At 34.7% G+C, this 22,715-nt stretch overlaps 1 protein-coding gene across 6 annotated transcripts; it reads right to left on the bottom strand.

Moving 5' to 3' along the window:
- Positions 1–949: 949 nt before the first annotated feature.
- On the bottom strand, positions 950–15,113 carry LOC113058340 (integrin alpha-E-like). Of its 6 annotated transcripts, none has more exons than XM_026226129.1 (38): positions 14,990–15,113; positions 14,727–14,829; positions 14,537–14,616; positions 14,321–14,394; positions 13,517–13,628; positions 13,393–13,434; positions 13,212–13,280; positions 12,945–13,066; positions 12,689–12,840; positions 12,409–12,562; positions 11,997–12,141; positions 10,701–10,850; positions 10,275–10,346; positions 10,029–10,150; positions 9,766–9,917; positions 9,478–9,631; positions 9,111–9,255; positions 8,386–8,456; positions 8,078–8,198; positions 7,821–7,951; positions 7,355–7,492; positions 7,060–7,257; positions 6,494–6,621; positions 6,218–6,348; positions 5,985–6,127; positions 5,632–5,748; positions 5,070–5,140; positions 4,837–4,960; positions 4,654–4,740; positions 3,654–3,733; positions 3,298–3,378; positions 3,117–3,192; positions 2,933–3,037; positions 2,801–2,833; positions 2,621–2,701; positions 2,453–2,539; positions 2,265–2,375; positions 950–1,996 (listed from the first exon to the last, which is right to left on the bottom strand). In XM_026226129.1, the coding sequence occupies exons 1-38, from the start codon at positions 15,015–15,017 to the stop codon at positions 1,943–1,945; spliced, it is 4,044 nt and encodes a 1,347-aa protein (XP_026081914.1). In that variant the 5' UTR covers positions 15,018–15,113; the 3' UTR covers positions 950–1,942. The 6 variants fall into 6 exon arrangements, with proteins under 6 accessions (XP_026081914.1, XP_026081912.1, XP_026081911.1 ...); XM_026226127.1 differs by having other exon boundaries at positions 10,719–10,850; positions 13,375–13,434; XM_026226126.1 differs by having other exon boundaries at positions 13,375–13,434.
- Positions 15,114–22,715: the final 7,602 nt, after the last annotated feature.

Genomic DNA, 22,715 nt, shown 5'->3' on the forward strand with positions numbered 1-22,715 from the left:
ACGTTTATTTACTTATACTTTCCACAAGGACCGCCTCCCTCATTTCAATGTTGCACATGGAAAAGTAAAAATTAATAAACAAATCTGGAAATAAATACATGTGGGAATAAATAAATAGCCTACATATAATAAATAAATAAATGCATGAATAAATACATTTTAAAATAAATAAGTAAATTAAATAAATATAAAAATGAATGAAAGTATAAGTAAATAAAAGTTAAAAAGAATAAAAATCAGTGTAAAATGAATACATAAAGGAAAAAGTAAGTTAAATGTAATTCAGGATTACATTTGATTTCTAAATTAACTATTTTTGTTTTTATCACATCATTTATTTAATTTTTTTCCTTTTATTTATTTATTTTTAATTTCTGCAGATTTGGTCCTCCATTGTGACATTCAGTAGTCAGATGCAAGACTAAACATAGCCATACATGTGAGAGCTTGAGCATATCACATGACCACGTGTATGTACGTGTGACTGTTTATGTATGTGTGTGTGAGTGTGTTTACACCATGTGGAGGTGAATGACCAGTTAAAAGACTTAATTTCCAGTGTCAAAAGTGCATAGTGTCTCTTCTGGTCTCTCAGCCTGGGCAAGTCAGTTAGTATGTTTTGTTTGGTTTTAAAAAGAGATTGAGAAGTTATCAGCACTGCTAGTCTTCTTGTTAAACTGGGAAATTATCTCAAACCAGCCGCTGGTTCAAGCCATAGACAGTAAAAGAAAGCTCAAACCGGTGCGCAACGTTTGCTACGGTTTCCGGTTTGAACGACATGTTTCCTGGAAACAGTGCAACAGGGTTTGAGATATGTTTTATCTGGCTTGGTTTACAAAAATGTAAGCACAATCAGCGGCAGGATGAAACGTTATATAAACCACGCGGTTTTAAAGAGACAGCTGCACAATTTAATTAACATGAAAATAAAAACTCACGAGAGCAAGTATATTGTTTACACGTTTATTAATATTAAAGGCAACACAACTGAAATAAGAGCACATGTATAGATCTGAAACTGCTTTAAGGCTGTCTAAATATCATTTAGTAATTGCAATGTCTTCTGGTCCATATCCTTTCCTTAGGAAGGTGTGCAAGACACTGATTAATAATGTCATATAGTTAGTAATAATAACAATAATAAGGTCATATAGATCATAACTGTCTCTGATGTAAGAAGTGGATTATGCTTCACCTGAATTGTTTGTTTTTTCATCCTGAAATGCGAGGCAAGTGTTGGCTCACAATAATTAGGAACCACAGTTTCCACAGATCCATTCACTCGATTGAGATTTTCTCTTTTATTCTGGATGACAAGGGCAGTGACTGTAACATTGAGCATATTTTGCAGTATTAAACACTTATTAATATCGATTTCATCTGGCTCCGAAAATTCAGAACACAAAGGCCTTCTCGGCTGCTATAGCTGCAACTCTTGCGTCATCACAAAAGGGTGGTCAATGCACCACCGTTACCATTTTAAAAACGTTTTGCACCATTTTGTCAGGGCTGAACGCAGCCCAGATAAAACTAACCATGAAAATAGGCTACCTTTTTGTCATGCAACCAAATTGGTTTACAGATGTGTCTTCCCATAGATGTTATATTGTAAATCATGGATCATAATATCAACAATGTCTTGGTTGACCGTATTGTAAGTTAGTCATAAAATGATATGTGACTTTTGGTTGTGGAGTTTGGTGTGTCATCAAATCTTGAACAAATAACTTCCATCCAAGGAAATAGCTGTAAGCCCCTTGATGTGGGATATTTGTTATGATTTAGAAACAGATTTATTTTTGTCTTTCATTCTTTCTGCATATACAATATACTGTTAAATAAATCATTAAAAAGCTGCTTCTTAATACTACTTTTTTATGCAAACTTAAGCAAGAGATATATTATATAGTAATAAATGGTCCCTCCAAGGCTTTGCCAGTCTTCAGTTTGCACTCTGTGCTTGGTCCATTTTATGGCGGCGACGGAAAAAGCCACACTGAAAAGAGATCACACAGAGTCAGTGCATGCAGAGGTATGTCTGAAATAGCATAGAACCATACAACCTTACAACTCTCACTAATTCTGCAGTATATAGTATGCACAGAATGCAAATTGTATCATAATATACTCAAATGACTAATTATATACACCAAAATTTGCAGTACACAATTACATGCTCCTGCAAGGAATACAATATCCCACAATAGAATGTGCTTGACTTGATCTTCCTTGTTACATCAAATGTGGAGACAGAGATTTTTTACCTTAATGAGAATGATGATGATGATGAAAAGGAGCAGAAATCCTCCTATGGATCCTCCAATGATGGGACCTATAGATTTGGTCACCTGCAGCTTCGCAACTATCACCTCCACCTGCATGGCATGATTAAATCTATCAGTAACTAAATATGTGATGACACGTTTGCATGCCTGAAAGGACGGTCGCTCACCGGAATAGTTCTGTAAAAATGCTTCGCAGTATAGATGGACTCATCAAAGCTGTATGTTGCTACGGCAGTGATCTTTTCTGTGCTTTCCTATCAGTTTGAAAAGAATTATTGTATAAACAGTTCATTGATGCATATGATTATCAGTATACCTGAATTAGATAACTATACCTGAACGTCATGTATCAAAACATTGGCATCAATGATGATTTTCTTCAGCGTTGTCAAGCTACATGTGATCATATATAATCCCTACATGCATAAAAATATAAAACATGTATATATTTGATTTAAAATACTTTTATTCAACGTTTTTGAAAGCATGGCCATTGTTTTAAGGTAATATCTTACCTCCACTTTAGTATTTTTGGGTAAGACACACTCCTAATACAAAATGAGCAATTAATGTTAGTTTGAAAGCTGTCATGCTGTTTCTCGTCGATATAACTTAATATTTAATAGATATTTAATTTCATATGATACCTCCTGTGGTGTGACATTAGTGATGTCCAAATCAGTTTTGAAGGTGTCCTTTGTTATGTTTACAACTACTTTGATTGTAGCGCCATACTTATTTCCACCTGCAAACTACATAAGAATGAAAAAGGAGAATATATTTAATGTATGACATAAATATTTTGTGAGATTAGATTTTAAAATACTGTACCTGAAATTCGAAATTCATTTTTTTAATTTCTACTTTTTGCCCCTCTTCAATAAGGAGTCTGTTTGCGCTGGCTTTGCTGTTGTTGAAAAATAAATGAATTATAATAATAATCATAAATAAGCTTAAATATTACAAAATCAAAATGTTTCATTTGAAATACTTAAACTGTTTGTTCACTTACCCAGATAGCTGGATTGGTAGGGAATACATCACCTCAAATGGATATGTTTTAGTGGCCAGAATTTCAGAGCCAAGATTCTGACTAAAAACCAAATAATTGTTTTTTAAATGCACATTTAAAAAAATAAGAAGGTGAAGCTTTAAACGCAAAAAAAAAGGAAAGATTTGTAATTAAAAAGTATTTAATAAAAAGATTATTGAAACACATTTTATGAGAAAGTACGTTTAATTAAATTAAATGTGTGTTAAGTTTTTCTATATTTAACTGCAAACTTTACTAGCAATTTCTGAGTGAAAATAGTCTCTACACCAAATTCTTTTCATTATATAAAAAGTTTGGAAAAGTAGCTCTCAAACCTGGATAGATTAGCAGTAATCTCATATTTCTTCAGATCAGATTTGGTTTCACTGAGCTGCCATGAGATGAAAAGGGTGGTCTGGAAGATAAAAAAAAAAAAATACTTTCAGGTTTTTTGTACCCCCGATCAGATCCGAGTCATAGAATAATAAGTATCTGCCGATACGGAGTACCGATCCTATACTTGTACATACAGGAATGTGTGTTTGGTGCACACTTCAAGTATATTATAGTTCTTAAAATTAGAGTTGTGCAGAGAGTAAAAATAATACATTTATGATGTATGTATATATATTACAAAATACACTCTCTCTATATGTGTATAGAAATGCACACACTGTATTGGCAGATGTACACAATTACATATAGATGTGGTCACGATTAGGAAGATGGCACTGATATTAAGTTCTTGTATTTTATATGTTAAATAAGCTGAATAATTGCAACTTTTCTAAGGTCACTTAGGTCAGTGTCGGATTGTTAGTCAAGTCTGAATCAAGATGCAACCTACAGCAACACGTTATGACAAAAACGTCTAATTTAGTCTGATGACTAGAAGTAAATGATAAATAAATGAGTGATTGTTACAAAGTGTGCATCAAAAACATTAAACATGGAAGCTAAAATGTATATTTGGCACAATAGAACAGTCCTTAAGTTGATGCAACTTTTTGAGCAATGTTGCCGTCAGTGGGCAACCTGGTAACATGCAGGGCCCATGACTGATCTAAAGTATCCAGATAGAAATGTGTTGCCCATTCTCAATGGGAAAGTGCCCAAGCAACATTGGGTTTCAAGTCCAACTCTTTATTAGCTCACAACTGCCTAATGGCTTGGACTGAGGAGAAACGATATCGATCAGTTAAAAAAAGCTTGATCGGTCCCAATCTCGATCCTTGAGATCACCTCGGGACATCATACTTTTCATTACTGAAAAATATCAGGTGCAAAAGAGATCAGAATTCTAACGTTTTTCAAATGTGTGTGATCGATTCATACCTGTGCGCCTCTTTTGAAAATAGGGTGTTGAATATTACATTGTATTTGATTTTCATTCTTCACAGGACAGGTGGCACCTTCTATTTTCTGTAAGTGAGACACCAAACCAGGCTTTCACGTATCTACTAAATGTATCAACAGCAGATGTAATTGGCATTTGAAGGTGAAGTCATGTTTTTTTACCCTCTGACTGAGAATGCTGGGGAAGGTCAAAGTCAGGGTGGTCATATAGGAAGGGTCTTTAGTGTTTGTAAGATTGAAATTGATATTCAAGCTTTGAGTTTCTCCGATAATGATCAAATCTTCACTAAAACATAAATTATTGTAGTTACAAAAAACACAGAACTGTATTTTTACAATTCTTTTAAAAAGCCCCCTTTTAAAGCTGAAATGGAGTACATTTCATCAGTACCTACCTAATTTTTGAATCAGATAATACAATACTTGGTTTACAATCTGCAGTCTTGCATTCTTTTTCAAAGGAAATCTAAAAATGAAAAAAATGAAAAAACATTATAAAGTCATTTAAAGTCATTTAATGAAACATTTCACAAAATGGATGATGACTAGCTGATGGATAATAAATATATTAAATTTTTTTTTTTCACAAATCAGCGTATTAGAATGATCTCAGAAGGATTGATCTGAGTAATGATGCTGAAAATTCAGCTTTACATTACAGGAATAAATTATATATGTAAAATAAATTCATAGAGAAAACAGTTATTTTAAATGGAAATAAAAAAAAAAAATAGTGTTTTTACTGTATTTTTGATCAAATAAATGCAGCCTTGATAAATACAAAACATGGCTTTTAAAACATTCTAAAACATTCATAACTTTCATAACTTTCAAAACATTCATAACTTACCCGACCCCAAGTTTTTGAACAGTAGTGAGTAAATGGTGAAAGATGACTTCATGTTTACAAGTGCATGAGAAATCTTTATGTTATGATTATGCTTAAACATATTTTACCTCATGTACAACCTCTTGTGGACTAAATTTGTCAAGAATTCGTATTGGGGCTTCTTTGTTTTGATCCAATGAAAAAGTCAGCTTGATTTTAATCGGTGAAAAACAGTCAAAACAGACCTGAAAGGAAGACACAGTTCTTCTCAGTCAACATCATAAAGAATGAGTCCTAGCTGTCAAAGGATTTTTTTATAATAATTTAAATTAATACTATCCATTTTTTTTTTTTTTTTTTTACATACTGTAGTAATAGTACTAGGTTTATGCTGAATGTCTGTTCCAACCGTAACATGTTTTATTTTCTTATAAACTTGACAAGTGGTTTAGGAAAAAAGAATCAAACAGAACCAACGTACCGAATATTTGAGGTTGATAGATGTACACTCTACGTCTGGTGTCAAGGTGAAAGATTTTTCTAAGAGATCTTTGCCTTCATAAGTGAGGCGTTTTTTGTTTACATCAGAATCCAAGTCAATTTTGTACTTAATTGGAAGTTTAACTTAAAATGACAGAAAGTGAATTTGGTTAAAGTAATCATGAGGATTGTTTTGGATCAAAAATACTCACTGAACTGAAAGAGAATACTTACTTTTAAGCTTTTCATTCATCACATTAAAGCATGTGTGGTAGTTTATGGATAAATCACTCATCTGTTGATCAATTTTAATGATGTCTGGAGTAATTGTTATAGATGGTTTGATAACAATAACAGGGATAGTCCTGAAAAAAAAAAAGTATAAACATTAAACAACATCTAAAGAAAAGGTTCCCCCAACCATTAATGGAACAGAAGGTGCACTGAAATATAATATGAAAAAAGAAAAAACTTTGAACTTTGAACAATATAACAATTATTTATACTCACTCAAAAACAAGCACTCCTCCTTGACTTCCAACAGTAATGGAGGCCTTATTTGACTCTCTATCAGGTGCACTGCTTACTGACTGACCAAAGTGGACAAGTTTAATGCCAAAATCTGAGGGGGAAATTTTCTAGGGAGGAAATGGCAAAAAAAAAACAAAAAAAAAACAAAATCATTTTTAGAATGAAAGATACATTTTGTATCTATGAAAGGAACATGGTCATAACTGTCATAAAGAAATACTTTTTTCTTTCTTTTTTCTGTTTTGCATTGTTTTGTTTTTTATACTGAAAGAATTTCTGGTATGATGGGATTTAACTGTTTTATTATATTGTATTATATTCTATATAGTTTTACATTTTATTTCATTAATTTAGTTGAAATAAAATGTAAATAATTAATATAAAACGTTGTATATTCAGATATTATAATAATACATAATATAATACATAAACTATAATGAATATAAAAACTTTAGTCTATCAAAACATGCACACACTCTAACAAAGATTTATTAAAATGCTCAAATATAATGTATAATATATAAATAATATATGCTGAAACTCACTTGTGAAAACTGAAGTCCATCTTTGAATCCATTGTAAATGTAAATGCTTCCAGCAGAATCTGATTCCAGTGGAGCTCCCACTGCTATATCATTGAACTTATTCCCATCAATATCTCCTATTGATGCAATGGCTGCGCCAAACCTCGCAAAGGTCTGTTCGCCCTTAAGCTCCATAGCCACACTCTCAAACCTGTCCTCCTTTAGCATGATTTAAAAATAGCCCCATGAGACACAAATCATGTTAAACTATTGTCCACATATTTATTTAAAAGGTGAAAGGAGAGTATGATCTTACCTGATTCAGTCTGTACATAAGCACTTTGCCTTCTTCCCCACTTTGATGGAAATGTGGAGCTCCAACTAAAAGATAATCTGTGTATTGATTTCTATCAATGTCCAAGGCACAAAGAACTGATCCAAAGTAAGATCCAACCTATGACAATTATACATTACTTCATTATTGTCATATTAGCAAATGCATAAACTGGGGCTTGATTGTGAGCCCCAAATCAATCAGAAGAAAAAACAACAATCATTTCTAATGCAATAAATGGTTTAAATTAATGTATTTAACATATTTAATTTTATTATTTCAAAGTTATTATGAATTTAAATAATGCATACCATTTAAAGATTGCACTATTGAATTTGGTGGAAACCGGTCATACATTTATGATGTGCAAATAATAATAAAAAAAACTTTCAAAAAGCAAACAGTCTCATGTGTTAATGTGGTGTGCAATAGTATTAACTACAAATACCTGATCTCCCTGGAGCACATACTTTTCAGAGCCACTGAAAATAAATACTCCACCAGTCAAGTTATACCGTGGTGCACCAGATATGTAGAGTGTTTTACTTGGGTTTAGTTTAGCAGAAGCGACACTGTAACCTGTGATCAGGAAGGAGATTCAACAAACATGAACCTGAGATTACTTTCATTTATCCAGGTGTTCAATATATATATCCTTAATCCATTTTCTTTTATTTACTTTTTCGGGTTCCAACCATCACTCACCTAAATAGGAAAATTTGGGTCCATCATTAGAGTCGTTAAATAATGTCACGGTTTTACCAGATTGCAAAATGACTGCACCACTCCAGCCAAAGGCTCCAACTGCTCCAAAAAGAATAGAATTCTACACACACACACACACACACACACACACACACACACACACAAAATAGAAAAAAATGAGTGTTATTAGTATATCAGCTAATCATCTTGGGAAAAGTTGGTGCAAACATCCACACATTCTTAATAGTGTTTGATAGATAGGATAGTTTCTAAAATAAAAGGTATCGGAAAGCAGAAATCCTCCTTACGTCCTGCATGAGATGGGAGCTGAAACCAGCTTCAGCGAGCTGGAACTGAAATCCTGCACCTTGCTGACTGTCTGAGACACAAAGTGTTTAGATAATAGCATGAATCTCATTTGTTGAATTCACATTAATAGTATACTGCATATTCAATTACAATACAGTCAAAGTTGTTTTCAGATATTTCATTGTCCACTTGCACACCCCTGACAGACTGTCAGTTTACTGTATGCATTGGTAGTGGGGATTTTTCAGTGACCTGAACACTGAATGATGAATGAGTAGATGGTAACAAGTGAATTCATCTTCATGAGTTCAACTTCAACTGATTCATTGAAACGTTCAGACACTCAACAAATAGATTTTTATGGGGGAGTTACTGAATCATTCACTTAACCAATTCTTTCAAGTACATAGATTCATCCATGAAAAACACAACACTTGATTCTACTTTTTCTTGTCATGTCTGCTGGTGGTATGTAAATAGTTACTGGGAATACTGTATTTAAAATCTTATACTCAATATTTACTTTTTGATCACTGAAATGTTAAATTAAAGCAATTATACTCTGAAATGTGTGTGGTTTGTGTGATTATCAGCAAGGCTTAGTTTTACAATGGCTGTTTATCAGCTCATCCAATCAGATTTTAGCATAGAAACTATCTACAGAACTGCCTCTTTTCTCTTTTTAGATATAGTGTAGACTAATGTGTGATGAAAACACTCTTACCTTCAATTCCTGTTAAATTCTGTTGCAGTGATGACAGAATGTCATTTAATGCTGCATAATTGGAAACCTTGTAAAATTTATCAGGATCTGCTATTTGTGTCATCTCTTCTATAGCTTCAGGTTTATCCAGAATGCCACTACCAACCTAAAGATAACATGATGTTAGTGCAAGGGTTTGGGTTTTATGATTTATTTTGTTAAACCAAACTATGAGTAATATCGCAGAAATGAGTGTCAAACCTAGAAGTGTCTTTAAGAACAGATTAAAATAAATCATAGTAATCAGTATATGTAGCTCCAGCATAAGAAGGCCTTCTAAAGATATAAAAAAAATGCTGCTGTAATAAGCAGTAAACAGGACACTTACTCCTATGGAATAGCGAGTGACACCTTTCATTTGTGGCATGTTCAAAACATCTGTAAGATTCATTGAGTCTCCTGACATTTTCCCATCAGACAATACAATCATAATTTTTCTGGAGTTATTTTTTGATCCATTCTCAGGGATGAAAATATCTGTGCTGTAAACAACCAATGAAACCAGTGAGACAATGATATTAATGTATCATCAACAAAAGAGCTGCATGTCAATCAAACACTTAAGGTGTCAAGGTGTAAAATGTCAAGTATTTCATATCATAATCTGTAAACTCACAGGACATGATGGATGGCTGAGGCGGTCTTGGTGATCTTGCCAAGTTGCTGTATATCTTTGACCTTTTGCAAAGCTTTGGCACTTTCCTCATTGTCTAGCAGTGACAGCTCTGTCCTGACCTCTTGACCAAATTGCACTATTGCAAAGTTACACTAAAGGGAGAGGTTTTTTTTTTTTAACAAATATTAAATACCTTTTAATTTGTACTTAAAAACAAAATGGCTGTAAACGTGTCTCATTAAAATGCTTTAGTTTATACTTGCATCGAAACATGTGTTCCAAACTTTGAACATGACATCGTGCATGAAGTCTTTAGCTCTCTGAAAGTCGTCATGGTCAATGCTACCAGAGCCGTCCAGCACAAAAGCAATCTCTGTCCCAGCATCTTAAACATCGGTATAGATATTATGGTTTCATTAAAGGCATTGATCTATGCATCTGAAGTACAACACCTTAATATGTATGACATAATTAATGTTTGATTGCAAAGGCTGAACAAAGATTAGTACCTTCTTCTTCCTCGTCTTCACCTGCGTTTGTTTCACTATCCAACTGAGTGTCTCTTCTCATCCTCTGCTTAACTTGTGATAAGATTGAAAGAGATGTAAATTATCAATCAGATTCCTTAAATGAGTCACACTAATGCAACAGCTCATTTCATTGTCAGGTGTTCTCCAATATCGCTTAAGCATATTTTAATAGATAGTGTGGATTTAACTACACTCTTATAATTTCAATTCTTATGAAAAGGTTTTTAATGAAGTGAATCAAAATGTAGTTTTAGAATTCCAGTCAAAGATAAACTAATTTTTTTTTTAAATCTTTCATTTTGTAGTTCATATCTTTTGTTTTAATTATTATGATAAGAATGGTTTTGATTTTGGTTGAATATACTCATGGTAGCTGGTATGACACTAAACTGTAAACAAACTAACCCTCATCGAATCCCCCACCTCGGTAATGATTGTTGTTGTTGTTGTTGTTGTTGTTGTTGTTGTTGTTGTTGTTGTTGAGTTTTTCGTTGTTCATTTGATTTGTAACAGCAGACAGAAATCTTGAAGATCTTGATGGCAGAGGCACATTCACTGTGACAGAAGAAAATGTCAAATCTTTGTTATATCTTCATTCAGGACTTTAGTAGTTACAATACATAGAAATGTTTCACTCAAGTGTTAACTGCACAAACAGGATGCACATGTATTCTCTGTGATTGCATTCATATTCGATAATTCATTGCAACTTTGACAACCATCCCTTACTGAATCCATGTACTTTGTGAAATGTATTTCTTTATAATGTTGTCTTATAATAATTAGTTAATGAACAATTATAACCTTCCACCCACCACCACCCCCCTCCTGGCACTACTAATGTTACATCAAAGAAATGTCCTTAAACACTCGTCACAGCAATATCTTCCATTAAGTTGTCAGAATGTAAAAAAAGATCATTGGCTTTATTTGTGTGGCTTAATTGAGAGCGCCATTTCAAGATCCCCATTCATAACATGAAAAGACCTCTTGAATTCAATTCTTAGTAGTAAAAATTAAGGTCACACTTTATTTTAGGGTCCAATTTTCACTATTTAATAACCATTAACTTTGACTTTTGTCTCAATTAACTTCTATTTTCTGCTTATTAATAGTTTATAAGGTAGTTGTTAAGTTTAGGGTATTGGATTATGGATGTTATGCATTATTTATACTTTATAAGCACTAATAAACAGCCAATATGTTAATAATAGACATGCTAATAAGCAACTAGTTATTAGTGTGAATTGGACCCTATACTAAAGTGTTACCAAAATTAAATTGCGAGAAACACTGAGAATAATTAAAGCTTATAAGACAGATATATTGCTTTTGTAAGTGGACCTGGCAAACTGTTTCTTCTTATGAATGACTTGACTTGAGAAATGAAGTCAATCTCTCTTTCTTCTATACAGTACACATGCTCATCTTCTGTAACAATAATGTCACTGAAGCAGCTAGTTGCACAAAAGACAAAAGCTATGGGAGTATGGCTTTGATCACCTGTGGCCTTGTGTCTATAGCCGAATTACAGCCAGGATGATATAGAGCCGTATCACACTCCTTTGAACCTGTCTAGAGCACGCTGGTTGTGTTGTGAGTTTTTCAATCAGATCTTAGAATGAGACCTCTCCAGTGTATAACAGAAAACAATAGCTTTTCTCTGTTATATAGTGTAATGTTTGATGAAAACGTTCTTACCTTTAGCTCCAGTTAAACTTTGTTCCAGTGAGGACTGAATGTCATCTAATTCTGCATAATTAGAAACCTTGTAAAACTTCTCAGGATCTGCTATTTGTGTCATCTCTTCTATTGCTTCAGGTTTATCCAGAATGCCGCTACCAACCTAAAGATAACATGATGTTAGTGCAAGTGCTTGGGTTTTATGATTAACTCTGATAAGCCATAATAAAATTCAATAAAATGTAATTTATAACCACACTGATATTAATGTTATAGTAGGACTGGGGAACCTAGAAATGTCTTGAAGATTAAAATAAATGACAGTAATGTGAAATTGTAGTTTTAACAGAGGATGTACCTTTTAAAAACATCTTAAGTGTGATTTAATATCTAAAATGTTGCTGTAATAAGCAGTTAACAGGACACTTACTCCTATGGAATAGCGGGTGACACCTTTCATTTGTGGCATGTTCAAAACATCTGAAAGATTCATTGAGTCTCCTAACATTTTCCCGTCAGACATTACAATCATAATTTTTCTGGAGTTATTTTTTGATCCATTCTCAGGGATGAAAATATCTGTGCTGTAAACAACCAATGAAACCAGTGAGACCATGACATCAGTTTATCACCAACAAAAGAGCTGCATGTCAATCAAACACTTAAGGTGTAAAATGTCTAGTATTTCATATCGTAATCTGTAAACTCACAGGACATGATGGATGGCTGAGGCGGTCTTGGTGATCTTGCCAAGTTGCTGTATATCTTTGACCTTTAGCAAAGCTCTGGCATGATCCTTACTGTCTAACAGTGACAGCTCTGTCCTGATCTCTGCACCAAATTGCACTATCGCAAAGTCACACTGAAGACAGAGGGGTTTTAAAATATATAATATAACTTTTAAATTTTATTTAAACACAAAATTGCTATAAATGTATATCATAAAATGTTTTAGTTTATACTTGCATTGAAACATGTTTTCCAAACATTGGACATGACATTGTGGATGAAGTCTTTAGCTCTCTGAAAGTCGTCATGTTCAATGCTACCAGAGCCGTCCAGCACAAAAGCAGTCTCTCTCCCAGCATCTACAAAATATATATAGAAAGTATATCTTGAATTGCTTTTTTTTCTTTTTCTTTTGGTATCTGTTGTGCGACCATCAGCATGGCATAATGAAGTATGATGTTATTTTTTATTTGTAATATTTATTTTAAAGTCTAAACAAAGTACCATCATAATCCTCATCTTTATCTTTTGTGTCACTCTCTGACTGGGCATCTCTTCTCATTCTCCGTTGATCTGATGTTGATAGAAATGTAAATTAGCAATCAGATTCTTTAAAAGAGTCACACTAAGACAACAGTTTATTTCATTTTCTCTCAGATGGGCTCACTTTGACCAATCCACCGACCTTGATAATGATTGTTGTTGTTGTTGTTATTGTTGTTGTTGACTGAGGTGAAAGAGGTTTTGAAAATGGTTAGGGTTTTATCTGTTTGAATCTGAAATACTATTATAAAACCATCCATTCTTACCTAATGTGACAGGATTCATTTTTTTAATGACTGTTCCAGTGGAGTACATGAGTTTGCATTCTCCATTCAAATCCTCAGTTGATGACTCCCTTACACGAATTTGATTACACATCTTACAGAAAGAAAAAAAAATACACATCTAAATATTTCATTTTGTCTTGAGAAAAGTCATTCCCTTTCATTTTCATTTCTGTATCATTTTCATTCTAACAAAACGAACAAAGTTGACCTATTTTATGTCCTATTTAAATGATAATTTAAATAACTCATAGACAGACTGAGGCTTAAATAAGACTATATTGTTTTCACTGAGGAAGTGGTGTCCCTATGGTTTTGTGTGACATCACAGTTGACTCACAATGCTGATGACTTCCTCCTGATAGTCACATCATCCTGAACGATTAGCCAATGCCCCAATAAATAAAGCAAATACAACTCCCCAGAAATAACTGTGGTACCATCCAGACATTTCTAGTTACCTTTCACAAAAAAAAAAAAAAAAAAAAAAATTCTCACCAATTTCCAGCTCTCTTAAAGACTATTTCCTGTTTTCTGAAGGAGAACTGATACATTTCTGTCTGTCACGTATGTGAAGGGGAAACCACACTCCGCGGTTTTACTGTGAAAATGCTATGCGACAGACTGAAAGACTTGTGCAAACTCAAACTATCTGATCATGAACAGTTTACTTCTCGTTTGGTACAGCTTTCAAAAGCTCAACCTTTTGTAAGTGAAATCAGGTTCAATATAAAACAACCGTCGGCCTTATCTAACATCCCTGTATTTAAGGATCTTTATACATACCATAACATGTTGTTCCTCTTCTAATGTCAGGCTAGATAATGATGCTACTGGTCTCAGGCCTTTAGGTTTTACATCTTCAAAAGAGATATTGATGTAAAAAGACTTTTAGAGTGAAACAAGGTATTCACTCTAAAATCAGTGAGGACATTATTGTGAAATTAACAATGTAAAGTTTCCTTGGAAATCTTCACTATGAATAGACAAAGACAAACTTACCATCAGACTTTACTTCGACGCATTCATTCTCTGCAGTGCATTTAAACAGTTTCCCAAGTTTTGGTGAAGGAACAAAAACTCTAGAATAGAACAAATTAAGACAACTTGACTAAAATAGATCAATAAATGTTCTTTATAAAATATATATTCATATATTTAGAATGATCTAAAACTCTTATAAAGGACCAACCCATCTGTTGATTGAATAATGGATTGACCAAAGAGTGGATCACCATTTTTGAAATGCTTCACAGGAGATATCTTAATGTTGAAGCAGGTCGCACTGTATATCGCTATAACATAAAAATTGTTTTAATAATATTGTTTCTACTTTTGCCCAGAAATTTTCAGATTCAGATAAATAAGAGTTTAAAACATGTTCAAACACAAATCGTTGTTATCATTAATTAGAAAAATTAGAGTCATCATGATAAGTGTTAAATAATTACATACCAATTATAAATAGCAGTCCTCTGTACATTTTGTGAATTTGATAAACTCCACGCTTTTAAAAAAACATATCGGCACAGTTGAGACAGAAAGCAACTCACTGTGGTCTTGAAAAAGTAGAACAGCACACAGTTGCTGCTGACAGTAAACCCGCCCCCTCCATACACTTCAGATCAAACACTTTTTCTTTACAGTGAAGCTGAATTTTTAAATATTAGCATAATTTTCAAATATTTTCATTGTTTAAATGGTATAAACTTTCAAATAATGTTAAATACACGTGTTTGACAGCACTATCAGAACATAACTAGAAACTGGATACTTGGGCAGGATCAAAACAAACGTTAGCAAGGCAGTAGAAGTCTAACTCGTCTGTATAGTAATGTAGTTACAGTTAATAAAGACCTTACATTACACGGACAGTAAAACTGACTAAAAAAAAGTCTAAATTAAAATGTAAAAAGTCAGTGTTCCGTTTTTAAAGTGGTTACAATAGACATTGTCCTCTCAAAGAAACTCTGTGGTTGACTGGTTCTCATGGTGTGGTTCTCATACGGATCTGAAAAGCAATTTGTTAACGAAGGCTATTGGCTAAACATATTCTGACTGATTTAAACAAAACAATATATTGTCTATTAAGAAAACTGAACACTGAACAAATGACCCTTTTATTTAAATCTGCCAATTGAGTAAAATTAGTAAGACATCCATTAATTATCTTCACTGCAATACTACAGGTACGCACTAGTTTAGCAAAAAAGCTTGTTTCTAAAGGCCATGCTGCCTTTCTCACAGGATGTGGTGAACATGAAAAACCTGCATCTCTTAACTGAACATTAACCAATCTACTCTCAGCCCTCATTTTTCAAACAGACCTCAAATCATTTGTTTTAATCACCCGTCTCTCTTGAATACTTGATTCTTGTAAAGAGAACTGATAAAACAATCTGACAGCACTGCCCTTGACTATTCACTATTTATGTCACTCTGCTTGTCTGTGTTTGCATGTTTTACAATAGACTGTCAGAAGCCGTTCCTGAAGGCCTCCACAGGGCTTTTCATACTGTGCTTAAAGGGATAGTTCACTCAAAAATGAACATTTCTCCATGGTTTACTCACCCTCAAGCCATGGTGTATAAGATTTTCTTCTTTCAGACGAATACAGTCGGAGTTATATATATAAAAACAATGTCCTTGCTCTTCCAAGCTTTATAATGGCAGTGAATAGGGATTGAGATTTCAAAGCAGAAAAAAAGTGCATCTGTCCATCATAAAAAGTACTCCACATGGCTCTGGAGGGTTAACAAAGGCCTCCTGAAGTGAAAAAATTCAATTTCTTCCATGATTTCAGTTCTCGACTCAGTGTCACACGATCCTTTAGAATTCATTCTAAAATGCTGATTTGCTGCTCAAGAAACATCCCTTATTATTATCATAGTTGAAAAAGGTTATAATGCTTAATGAATTGTGGAAACCATTATACTTTGATGAATAGAAGGTTCAGAAGAACAGAAATCTTTTTTTAACATTATAAATATCTGCACTGTCATTTTTCTTAAATATATATTTTTATGTATATATATTATATATCTTTATTTTTGATCTTAGATTTATTTTATACAGCAGATTCAACAAGGATGTTTACATCACATTCTCGTCTCCTATATGTTGTCTTGTTTTGGTGCATAAATTCTTGTCTGTAACAAGAATTCAATAGTGATTCATCCTCAACATTCTGGAAAACTTTACTTTATTAATCACATCCTCTTTTGTGAGTGAATCACTACTGAATTCATATTATTAAAGGGGTCATATGATGTGATTTATATTTTTCAGTGTTACAGCTATAAGTGTTACAAGCTCTTGGTGCATAAAAAAGATCATTAAAGTTGCAAAGACTAAAGTCTCAAATCCAAAGAGATATTCTTTATGAGTCAAAGTTATCTGTTGCACAAAAGCAAAAATAATAACTAATATTAACCTTAAAATGATTGACGTGAGCAAGCTAGTCATAGTTTCTATTTATAACACGTGTTCAAAGGGTTGCTCAATGTAGCCAATCACAGACTCAGCTGTTGATTTCTGCAACGCAATGGCGTAAAATATTGTTATAACTGAGTTTTATGAGATTGCAATTAACTGAGATGTCAGCTTTTAGTAATAATAAAGGAAGTGCTGCTCGCATAATGCCATGTCAAACCATGTACACAGCAGACCATGGTTTGGGAATGTTGATGCTTAGCCTAAATAACAAATATTTTATCGGGAGTGTTTATTCTGAGATGTTGTGAAGTTTAGAAGATGTTACAGAACCATTTCATGTAAATTTCTTTTTATGTAGCCTACTGAAAAAAATCGATAAACATTAGTGTTATGCAGGCTTTTGTGGACAGGAGCGGGAAACATAAAACATAAATTGGCTGCATACCTCGGTTGTAATGAGTGGTTATTTCAGTCAAAGGTGTTCTTCTATCAGCCTGAATCAGTCGGCCCATTCTCCTCTGACCTCCAGCATCAACAAGGCATTTTCTCCTACAGGACTGCCGCATACTGGATGTTTTTCCCTTTTCACACCATTCTTTGTAAACCCTAGAAATGGTTGTGCGTGAAAATCCCAGTAACTGAGCAGATTGTGAAATACTCAGACCGGCCCGTCTGGCACCAACAACCATGCCACACTCAAAATTGCTTAAATCACCTTTCTTTCCCATTCTGACATTCAGTTTGGAGTTCAGGAGATTGTCCAGGACCACACCCCTAAATGCATTGAAGCAGCTGCCATGTGATTGGTTGATTAGATAATTGCATTAATGAGAAATTGAACAGGTGTTACTAATAATCCTTTAGGTGAGTGTATGTCCCCACTGGATGCAAAAAATGCCTAGTTTGTAATGGGTTACATTGGTTTTATCTTGTCGAGCCAGGACACATGGCATCACAGTATGTTAAGGGGCATAACATTTCCATCACACACTTGAGGTATTCGGCCAATCACAATACACTGACAGCTGTTTTTATATTGCTAAATAACATATAATTTCATTATATTATTGTTACTGTCTTCACAAAGAAGTGTCTAGAGTCATGAAATGATTATGTCTAGTCATCAACTATATATTTGTCCTGTTGTTTTATGTTCAAGGCTTTTTTATGCAGGCTACACTATTCACTTTTCATAACGTCAGTATCAAGCTAACCAAACCTGCACTGACAACGAGAATTAGAAGGAAGTAAATACATATTTGGGTGGTGTAATAATACAATGTCATTAATCAATATATTAATATAACCTATGTTATTTAAATGACTAAAATAGCCTATGAGCAATAAATAATTCACCACATTGTATAAGATGATACCATGACAAATTAAAGCACACAGCTTCACCTAATTTTGTTTATTCATAGCATTTATAATCTGAATTATCTTTGGGTAAAAGAGAGAGAGAGAGAGAGAGAGAGAGAGAGAGAGAGAGACAGAGAGAGAAATGTTTTATTTAATACATAAAATCAGATTTTTCTACTACAGGAAACAGGCAGATAGGAATAAATAGCAACACAGAAGCGAAAAATAAACGATAGAAATGGCAAAATAATTTTTTTATAATTAATCAAAATGTTGAACAATTATGAGTAACATTACGATAAAACATCTAAATATGAAATATTAAACACCGTCAGATGCTGAGCTGACAGGATGCTTTACTTATCTCTCCATAGTGCTTCTTATACCTCGTCAGCATTCATAAATCGCTTTCTTTTACTAATTTTGTCTTTATTTATGAAACTAATAACTACTAATTCAGTGAGTGAAAGGCATTGCCTAGCAATGTACTGTTTAAAACACAAGCTGCACGAAAACAACGTTTGTGAGTATTGTGAGCATTTGTGATGGGGTGAGGAAGTACACGACACGAGGATGCAGGTAAGTTCCCCGAAGGGTGGATTTTATTAACCAGTAAGTGGGGGAAATAGCCAACGTGAGGGATTTTCCAGTGCTCTGACCTCTCTCTTTCTTTCTCTCTCCGTGGGCAGTGCTGTGCGGGTCAGTGAAGTCCGTGCGTAGTGGGGGCTGGCAGTCACACACTGCTATCTGGTGAAAAATTACAGCGGTAGGTTAGCCGAGTCTTTGGAGACATCTCTCACCTTTGTGTTCGTCTGTGAGGCTTATGAAGTCAGCGCTTGATGGGGCACAGGTGTGGCTATTCAGCCCGTGATGAGCAGGTGCAGGTGTGCCTGCCCTATTTCCAGGGCGACGTTGACGAGAGCTCGGGACACGTGTCACACTCCAACCCCCCCCCACCCAAAAGTCGTCCGTCGAGCACAGGCACCAATGTGAGGGTTGCTTTTATCCATTGGAACGCATTCTATGTCTCCGGGTTCCAGTTGCCCCTTCCTGGTCAAGGTCTGTCAGGGGAGAGGCTAAGAAAAAAAAGTTAAGGATAGAACAGCGGTAGTATCCCGCCAATCCCAAAAAGGCCAGTACCTGTGTCTTGGTGGCGGGCCGTGGTGCAGAGAGGATAGCTGCCATCTTCTTCTCCTGGGGCCGGATGAGGCCGTAGCCCACTTGATAGCCCAGATACTTGGCCTTGGCGAGGGCCAAGTGACACTTATTGGGGTTGGTGGTCAGCCCAGCCCGGTGGAGTTCCAACAGCACCTTCCGCAGCTGCTCCAGGTGGTCCTCCAAAGTCTCTGAGTGAATGATGACATTGTTGAGGTAGGCGGCTGTATAGAGCTGGTGGGGCCGCAAGAGGACCTCCATCAGGCATTGGAAGGTGGCGGGGGGACCTACAGGCTGAAGGGAAGGAGGCGGTACTGCCAGTGGCCACTTGGGGTTGAGAACGCTGTCTTCAGCTTGGCCTGCTCGGTTAAGGGGACCTGCCAGTGGCCCTTGGTAAGGTCAAGGGTCAAGATGAACCGGGCCCTTCCCAGGCAATACAAGAGCTAGTCAACCCGCGGCATTGGGTAGCTGTCGACTTCTTCACTGCAATGCCCGCATTCTCCACCAATGTGACAGGGTGAAGAAGTACACGACACAAGGAGGCAGGTAAGTTCCCCGAAGGGTGGATTTTATTAACCAGTTAGTGGGGAAAATAGCCAACGTGAGGGGTTTTTCGGTGCTCGTCCCTCTCTCTCTCTTTTTCTCTCTCTCTCCGTGCGCAGTGTTCTGTGGGTCCGTGAAGTCCATTCATAGTGGGGGCTGGCAGTCACACACTGCTGTCTGGGGAAAATAACAAAGGTAGGTTGGCCGAGCCTTTGGAGACATCTGTCACCTCTGTGTTTGTCTGTGAGGCTTATGAAGCCAGTGCTTGATTGGGCATAGGTGTGGCCACTCAGCCCGTAATGAGCAGGTAAGCTCGGGACACATGAGCTTGGGACACGTGTCACACATTATATGGCGGAGAAATTTGACCTGCGCTGGCGCTTGTAGGTATAAATACACGTTTTTCCATCTGGTTTTATCTAAACCATTTTAGACAACAGGGGTTCCAAAAATACACAATTTTAGTTAATGTCAGTGACTGGGATACTTGAATTTTTTGTTACAAATATTTTATGTACATTTTAAAAATTTACCTTGTGGTGGTTCTAGTGTTAATCAACATAAAAAATATGCTAACTAATGATTTAATTGGAAGTTAGGTAACCTTCTAAAAGTAGCCTATTAGTTACTTCCATTCCTTTGAAACCAAATAACTTAATGTTGTGCCATTACGAAGAATATAACGTAAATTAAGTTTCAAGTGCCCAAACAAAGAGAGCACTAATCACTATAATGGTGACTTAAAAAAATAAGTCAGCTTATGTGATCTTCACTTACATTTTTCAGTTGTATTGACAATTCAACATTCAAGATGACTTTGGGAAACAAGTGAATGCAACTAGAGAAAGAGAACTGCAGAAGTGGAGGAAATGAGCGAAAAGTCTATAAGAATTGCCCTGTCTCAAAAACTCTTCCTCCTTCTGCTTCTGTTGCTTTGTTGTACATTAGCAATATATTAGTGCCTCTTACTGGTTAATTTAAGTCATTGATTCCATTGTGGCTACTTGAATATTTTTAAGTAACAATCATTCAAAGCAGTAAGTAAATTGTTTTATTTGTTTTATTTGCCTTGAAATAAGCTGTAACTAAACCGTAGATGCTTCCCATAGTTTAAAATGCTGTGGGGTTGTAAGAAAAAAGATTGATAGTATTTGTGAAAAACATGATTGAGGCTGGTAGTATGTTTGAATTTCACAATTAATTTGGACAAAATACTCTTGGTGTACTGTTTTTTGCATACTATGTAGTAAGGATATATTCAATTTTTGGATGCAGTATTTTAATAGTATTTCATGATCACAAACAAATGAAGCTTTATAAAAATATTCATAATATACCATTTATAAAACCACAAAACTGGCACAGTGGTATGTATAAGCCATTATCGTTATTGTTATTATTTTCTAAAGAAAGCTAAATGTAAGATAAAAGTAAATACTGTAGATAAAATGTGCCTTCTATCTTCAATATTACATCTTTCCACCATGACACTTTGGTACTGTATAAGCCCTAAACTTAAAACAGACTAAATGTCTGTCAGTGAAGCCACTTTTCTAACTATAACAACTAATGCCTAAATATACTTTCCTAATCATATAAAAAGAAGAGTAAACGGTTTTCCACATGTATTTGAAGAAAGAATCTACTTCATCTTCATCCATGTTCTGGAGCCTTCAGACTTTGACACATATTTTTAGGAGCTGAGCAGGAGGGTTAAAATCAGTCCCTGCATGGGAAAGACTTTCAAATTAAACTTAGAACAGGAATTACATAATTTATTATAGACAAATAGTAAATTATTAAGGAAAAATCTATTGGATCATTTAAGATTTATTAGTGTTTCTTGAAGTTGAATCACAACTTGAATCAAAACGTTCTTACCACTTAGGTCCATTAAGGAAAGAAAGTCTTCTAATGCAGCATAATTGGAAACATTAAAAAACCTATTTGGATCTGCTATTTCCCTCATCTCTTGTATTACTTTGGGGTTAGACAGAATGCCTTGACCAACCTAAAGATAACATGATGTTAGTGCAGTTGTCTGGGTTCTGATTTATTTTGATAAACCATAATAAATGTATTAACTATTCAGTAACAAACTGTAAGTAATATATTTGATATGCATGTTGAACTAGGACAAGATTAAATAAATTACAGTAATCTATAATTGTAGCTTTAAATCTTTAAAATGAGATTATCTTAAATGCTACTGCAGTAAGCTGGGTACTTACTCCTATGGAATAGCGAGTGACACCTTTCATTTGTGGCATGTTCAAAACATCTGTAAGATTCATTGGATCTCCCAGCATTTGTCCATCAGACAATACAATTATAATTTTTTTATTATTTTTTGATCCATTCTAAGGCATGAAAATATCTGTGCTGTAAACAATGAAACCAGTATTGACCATATTAATATATCACCAACAAAAGTGCTGCATGCCAGTCAAACACTTGAGGTGGAAAATCTTTAATTTGTTTTAAATCATAATCTGTGAACTTACAGGACATGATGGATGGCTGAGGCGGTCTTTCTGATACTGAATATTTGCTGTATTTCTTTGACCTTTTGAAAGGCTCTAGCATGATTCTTACTGTCTAGCAGTGAGAGTTCGGTCCTGATCTCTACACCATATCGCAAAGTCACACTGAAGAGAAGAGATAGTTAGTTTTTTTGTACTTGGAA

The sequence above is a fragment of the Carassius auratus genome, chromosome 40, assembly GCF_003368295.1.
Source record: "Carassius auratus strain Wakin chromosome 40, ASM336829v1, whole genome shotgun sequence".
In the NCBI taxonomy this organism is placed as follows: domain Eukaryota; kingdom Metazoa; phylum Chordata; class Actinopteri; order Cypriniformes; family Cyprinidae; genus Carassius; species Carassius auratus.

Bases quoted from the DNA above. Each gene is read 5' to 3' on its own strand.
- LOC113058340 (XM_026226126.1), bottom strand. From the start codon at position 15,017: ATGTACAGAGGACTGCTATTTATAATTG. The intron at 6,622-7,059 runs GTGAGTTTCAGC...TTTCCTCCCTAG, and splicing joins ATGGACTTCAGTTTTCACAA to AAAATTTCCCCCTCAGATTT. The intron at 2,834-2,932 runs GTATCATATGAA...ATTTTGTATTAG, and splicing joins CTAATGTCACACCACAGGAG to GAGTGTGTCTTACCCAAAAA.